The 7148-nt window shown below is 41.9% G+C and overlaps 1 protein-coding gene across 1 annotated transcript; it reads left to right on the forward strand.

The window, feature by feature from the left end:
• The first annotated feature begins 445 nt into the window (after positions 1 to 445).
• Positions 446 to 6719, forward strand: LOC122563084 (CMRF35-like molecule 5). Its single transcript, XM_043716495.2, has 3 exons — positions 446 to 635; positions 2000 to 2317; positions 6281 to 6719. The coding sequence occupies exons 1-3, from the start codon at positions 593 to 595 to the stop codon at positions 6367 to 6369; spliced, it is 450 nt and encodes a 149-aa protein (XP_043572430.2). The 5' UTR covers positions 446 to 592; the 3' UTR covers positions 6370 to 6719.
• Positions 6720 to 7148: the final 429 nt, after the last annotated feature.

Consider the following 7148-nt stretch of genomic DNA (forward strand, 5'->3'; position numbering starts at 1 on the left):
AGTAGATCTCATTGACTATGAAATCCCTGATTGGGGCGTTCAACCTGAGCCAAACAGGTAGCCCAGTCTGACAGATATAAACAGGAGATTCTGAAGGTCTCCCTCAGTCCAGAGACTGTCTTTGAGATGGCTAGTCACAGCCCATGTACAGTGCACATGTAAATAAAGGGTAAGTTGGTGACAGGATACCAGGCTCTGTGCAATTATTTCAACAATGAAACTAAAGTTAAGAGAATCACCTGACCACTACTGACCAATCAGGAGCCCTTCTGTCCAAATTGTCCCTTTGCAACGTGTGATGTGACAAAGTACAGCTCCCAAGTCAGCAGCTGTCCCTTCACTGTTATCATGGTGATCCATTCAACAACAACAGTTTTCTTTCTATAAATGTGTTGGAAGGCACCCAGACACTTAATGAGGAACTCAGTTGTTGACCCAAGTTGACCTCATAGATTGTGAAAGAGGAACTGGTCAGTTCAACTGCAATATGAAGCAAGAAGTGGCAGAAAAAACTGGGAGTCAACTGATTCAAATACCTTTCCTGACAGACAATGTCTGAACAGTGAGAATTCACCCACCAGAAACAGCTGGAATGATGAATACAATTATGTTTTTCATTCTTTTCTTTGTGTCAAGTAAGTCTCCTTTCAGATCTCGATCTTTAGTATAATTAAAAAGTTCATTTGCAATCAGAGCTGAGAAAGACCAGAAGTGTTTAAATGTTACAGTCACCAGTTGGTTTGTTAGGGATAAGTTACTGACAAGTTGTTTGGAAAGTTGGTATTGTGGTTGAGGTCAGTCTGCTCCCCCAGCATCACCCGCCTGGTTTTGTTTCTCTCTGTGGGATCCCACTGAACCTGAATGTTTCTGTCCTGTCCCTCAAACCAGAGTTCCTCGTCAGTGCTAACACAGTAACTGCAAGTTTGTCTTTGAAGTAATGAAGGCTCTACAATTGGGCAGCTTAACCCACCCAAAGTCCTTCAGAGAAGGGAGGGCTGTGGTACAATGGGATTGTTCATGGTCACGTCATCCAGAGACCCAGGCTCAAGTCACACAATGGAGGATGGAGAGACCTGAACTTCACAAATCTGGATATCTATCAGACCCTTTAGGGAAGGAAATCTGCCGACTGACATGTCATTGCAGACTCACAGCGATGTGGTTGATGCACGACTGCTTTTGAAATTCAGAATATACTCAGCTCAGGGATAACTAAAGAGGAGAAGCTTGGATGCCAGTGGTAGCCACATGCCAGGGAAAGAATTTATGAAATAATATTTCAAAATGTAAACTTTAGCGCAGCATCCATTGGGTCCACTGAATCCAGTATCATGCCTCCTTCACTCGATGCCCAAGTGCAGACTGAGAAACGATGGCTAATGGTTGAGAAAGCAATTTCAGATTTGATCAAAGAAAATATTTTAAAAAGTCAATATTTTCCCGAATGCCATGAACAAACCAGGGGCTGGGTTTTCCAGTCCCACATTGAGCAAGTGCACAGTGGGGGCATCAAACAGAAAGTGGGTGTGGCCAGGAGGTTCCACTTCCCCCAGGCCCATCCCAACACCCACAACTTTCTCCGCAATAACAAATGGGCAGACTGGGAAAACCAGTGAAAAGGGAGGGAGGAATTCCTCCCCACTGAGCTTCGTTCATCTTCCCTACATCAAAGATCAGTGTAGATAGAGAACATAAATCAGTTGTAAGGTGATAAGTCTCCCCATGAAGCACTGATCGAGGGGAATCTGGCCCCAGAGGTAATCACAGGCTGATCATTCAGGAATATTGGGGCAAAAACTCAATGTACACTATAATGTGTGTGACAGGATCGGTGAATGTGACTCAATACGAGGAACTCAGTATTGAAAATCGAGTTTGGGATCGCAAATTATAAGGGAGATTGCTATAATCATGAAATAGGAGTTCTTATTTGATTAAATATTTCCTGTCCTGATTCTCATACACATATCAATGATCGCTCATTGCTATACTCCAATAGGTTCACATCAATTAACTGGGCCCAAGGAGGTTCGTGGAGAAGTTGGAGGTTCAGTCACTGTCGACTGTCGCTATGATCAGAAATACAATGAGCATAAGAAACAATGGTGTAAGGGTTGTGTCTTCATTACCTGTTCTGTTATTGTTTCGACTGATAATCCACAAAAACAAGGTGTATCATTGACCGATAACAAAACACGCGGGATATTTTCAGTAACCATGGATAACCTGAGGAAGAGTGATGAAGGATTATACTGGTGTGAGATAGAAGTAACTTTGCTAAACATAAGGGATTCCGTCAAATTAAAAGTTTTTGAAGGTAAGATGATCATGTCTTTCTACTCTGTCTACCCTGCCCAAGATTAAACATTTGAAATGAGAGATAACCCTAGCTCTGCTCTGACAGTGACCCCCTGACAAATTCTGAGCTCCCCACAGGGGTGGTCACTCCTTTACTGAAAGTGCCTGAAATCTGGGAATACTTTCCATGGTGACAGGAACCGGGAGAATGTCACACTGTGTACAGCACACAGCCCTGCCAAATCCCCGATGGCTCACCAGCCTTTCTTTCCATTTCTCCCGGGTGACCATGGCTCCAGTGTGGAGTCTGGCTCAGTTAGTACCCTCGTGACAGCTCTGCACACAGCAGGACAGAGGGTGGTCTTTTACACGCAATTATTGAAAAGGATGGGATCACGGATAGTGATGGCCATTTGTGAGGAGAATCAGAATATAAAATCTGAGCCAGAAGCAGCCCCAATAGCAAGGTCAACTATTGCTGCAGGGATATGGTGGTGGGGGGTGCCTCCATGCGTCTCAGAGTGACTGTAATGGAGTGTCCATTGCAAGGCGCTGGTGTTTATCTCAGTGGGTTCCCTACACAACAGTTCACTCTCCTGATGTCATATGATTTCATATGATTTCATACGGATTGTGATGTCCACAAACCTGGTCATGTTGTTGGTTTAAATATCTACTGGTTACTCAGGATCGTGATGCTGGTAATATCCCACAGCAATGGGAAAGTTTTGGTCTTCCTTCCTGTTACCTTGCCTGCGATTTTTCAAACTTCTCCACCTCCCAGCCCAAATCTAGGAGACTCATAAAATCAAACCCATTGTTACCATGCCAATTCCTGTGGTGTCACTGTCTGATCTATTTATATTATTAATATCATTTGTTTTCAGTTTGAGTTTGGGTTTTACTTTGACTTTTGGACAGTCCTGTGAAGTTCTTCCATGAAGCAGGTTGTATAGACCAATGCTCCGGAGAACAGAAGGATGTAGTGGAACCAGGTTACCTCAGAGTAAAGAGTTGGCGGTGTGCATCCCAGACCAATGGCTTTAGGCTAAACCCATGAAGAGATGTTGGAAAGCTGAGTGTTTTTGAACTCAGGTGTCTAATAGCTCCAGGAACAAGCTATCAGCACTTCCAGTCTGTCAGTTAAAATCACTTGTGGCATAATCATATTGAGGTGTGAGAGACAGGGCCTGTGAGAGTAGTGTACAGGTGGTGTTTTAGTGACTGTACAAGGTGTGCTTTGATACTGTATGAAAGCTGTAACTTTTCTTTTCAATTTAAAAAGGAAAGATTTGGGATTCGTGGTTACTGCATACTTTAACCTCTTTCAATTTGTGTTATAAGCAGATAGTTTGGTTTATTCTATTTCATCATCATTTAGTTTGTTAATAAATTTCAACTTACAGTGTAAACAAAATCTGCAGCATTTCAGTGTGTGATCACATCATTAAAATCAAAACAAAATAAATTATGATCTCTGAAGCCAGCTTTCAGTCTGGGATCTGACTTGTCCTGTAATAACATGAACTGGGTTCATAGCACAGCCCCATTGCCAGTCGATCACTTTGTGATCACATCTTCAACTTACCCACACAGGACGGGCTAAAACCAGAGTTATTGCTGCATTTGGTGCTGTAATCTCTCAGCCCACATTCAGTTTGCGTGTATTTTGTTGCACTTGCCTCCAATGTATCTTGTTGTGCGCGGTCTAACCATGCTCATGCAATCACTTCCTTTAACACTAAACTGGAACGATCTGGTCATTTGTAACGCAAACAATTCAATGTGAAAATTTAATGTTAAGAAACAATTAATTATGACATTTTAAGTGGTTCCATTAATGGAAGTAAACTGCATGGGGAAATTGATTTCAACAACTTCATCAAATTGCTCCTTTACAGCGCCGACAGTCCGTGGCTGTAAGTATTCGAGACAAACACGCCATTGTCCTGATAGACTGACTGCGTCAATACAGAACTCCATTCAGAGCAAAAAGTGGAAACTTCCTAACCTGGAGGAGGTGGGAGGAATAGTGAGGGGGTCAAATTGATTGGGCGAGGGTAAACAGTTCAGATTCTCACTGGCAGAATAAAGTGTTGTGAGGAACTTGTCTGACCACAAAAGGTAGGGCAAATCTCACAGTTACCGACATCAGAAAGCTTCAAGTTATCTGTTAGTATCTCAGAAAGTGATCCTTTTCAATTAATTATATTTGCCATTCGGAAGGGTTCAAGCGGTATGGTGGTACAGCCCATACCTCTCAGCCACAAGACCCAAGTTTATTAGGAAAATATCTACTTGTCAACAGAAAAAGTGTTTCAATCTCTTAGCATGCAGCTCATTTGATAAGATTCCATGTGGGAAATTGATAGCACAGGGAAGGGCACATGGAAACCAAGAAAATTCAACAAATTGGATCCACAATTACTGAGTGGGAGAGATTTCTTTTCTGACTGGAAGTCTGTGTACTGTGAAGTTTAACAGAGTTCAGCATTTACTCTTTGTGGCTTATATAAATGATACCAACTTGTATGGAGATCAGAATCCAGAGTCAGTTTTGATAGAGATAAGAAATAAAGAAAAGAGGGCTTTTGTTGGTATAGGTTGTAAGCCCCTAAGTGTAACCACACTACATGTTGGACTATACAGACTAAACATAATGGGCGCCGGTCAAAATGATATGACTATAATTGTGGTGATATTTTACCTTTGATATAGATGACATGGCTGAAGGGACTGAATGTATAATTGCTAAATTTACTCGTGTTTTAAATGATTTGTAGTAAGGTAACTGCAAAGAAGACATAAGGAATACGTATAGGGAGACAGGGATGAGTTCAGTGTACAGGAAAATCTTTGGCAAATAGACTGTCATGTAGAATAATGTGTCTGCATTCCCAATTCAAGGAACAATAGAAAAGCAGCAGCATATTCCCATGGAGAAAGCTTGCCAGATTCTGAGGTTCAGAGAGATTGAGGATGTCCTGGGATATGAATCATGAAAAGTTGGAATATGGAGCCAACAGGTGATTATGAATTGAATGATGTGATTTGTTAGAAAGGAAGTGGAATATATAAGGAGGGATGGTTTGCAACAGTTGTAAGGAATATTGCTGAGACCACAGCTGGATTATTGGATACAGTTTTCATCTCCCTATTTAATAAAAGATACAAATGGGTTACAAGCCATTCAGAGATCGCGAACTCGACTGATACCTATCATGGGGAAGCTCAAAACCTCAAGCACTTTTAAAGTTGCCTGGAAAAGCAGCAAATAACCCATGTGGAAATGATTTAACCAGTGTTAGAACAATGGCTCTTGGGGCTTAGTTTATACTTGTCAAAACAATGCTTGGTTGGTCTGCAGATTTTTGTTTCCCATTGGAAATCTGAGATTGGCTGAATCAAATAAAGTTTTGATCCAAAATAATTGTTTTTAATTTAATTGTTATTTGATAACCATGACCTCATACAAATGTGACATTGAACTGAGGTGTGAGAGGCAGCACCTGAAAGTCTCCTCACTCAGCCACAGTGTGTTCTATTGTACAGTCCGGAACATGAGATGGATTGACATGGCTGTACACGTAGGAAATGGAACCCCACTCCCCCCACCACGACTCCAGGAAAGTTAAACACATTCAGAGGGTAAAGTCAGAAGACATATGACACCAGGTTATAGTCCAACATGTTTATTTGAAATCACAACCGTTCGGAGCCCTGACTCTTCGTCAGGTGACGTGTGACTTCTGACATTATCCACCCCAGTTCAACACTGGCACCTCCCCAACATGGCTACCAATTTCAGAGGAAGAAATTATGGGAAGTAAATCCTTACCATTTAAACAGGCATCTCCACCCACACACTCAGCTGTGGGTTTTGACAAGTATCTCTTGAAATGCCAGACCTTTGAATGATGCTCAATTCATTCACCTTCATCAATTCCAATGCTTTAAGTTCATTTCTTACTCTATTCTCCAGCCAAACAACTAAAGGATCAACTGAAATGTCAGCCACAGAACAAGAATGCAACAGAACTCCACTTGAAGATGGGTCAGAAGATTCATTAAATCATGCAAGAAAGTCCAAAGTATTTCACCATGTATTTAGAAGTTAGTCTGTAATGTTCTGATTATTCACACTTGAATACAATCTGAAAGGCTTTGTAAACAATAGAATTTACTTCTCGATATTTTTATAATTGAGTTTTGGGAGGGCACTGTCTGTCTGAACATTGTACAGCTCACGGCATGGCAGCTCAGTGGTTAGCACTACTACCTCACAGCGTCGAGGACCTGAGTTCAATTCCTGCCTCGGGTACTGACTGTGTGGAGTTTGCACATTTCCCCCGTGTCTGCGTGGGTTTCCTCCGGGCACTCCGGTTTCTTCCCTCAGTCCAAAGATGTGCAGGCCAGGTGAATTGGCCATGTCAAATTGACCATAGTGTTACATGCATTGGTCAGGGAAAATACAGGGTAGGGTAATGGGTGTGGGTGGGTTACTCTTCAGAGGGTTCAGTATGGGCTTGTTGGGCCACAGGGCCTGTTTCCATGCTGTAGGGAATCTAATCTAATAAAAACTGTTAAAATTATTTTACAGTTCCCATGACAACCAATTATCTATATCAATTGAAGATCAATCAAACAGCTTTCTTAATAAACACAATTGTCAGTCTATTATGAACTGAAACTTACTCAATAAAGATGCAATATTATTTCGCTTACACAATCGGTAAGATTGAATAATATAGATCACCTGCCTCCAACACTGACTCCTGGACTCCAGTTGAGTCCCAGTCTCCAGTGACTGAACCTCAGCACAGACCTGACAAGAGGCCTCCCGGCGTGGC

Source organism: Chiloscyllium plagiosum, unplaced genomic scaffold, assembly GCF_037043375.1.
Source record: "Chiloscyllium plagiosum isolate Xiang-an unplaced genomic scaffold, Cpla_swu_hap1 HiC_scaffold_26, whole genome shotgun sequence".
Lineage (NCBI taxonomy): Eukaryota > Metazoa > Chordata > Chondrichthyes > Orectolobiformes > Hemiscylliidae > Chiloscyllium > Chiloscyllium plagiosum.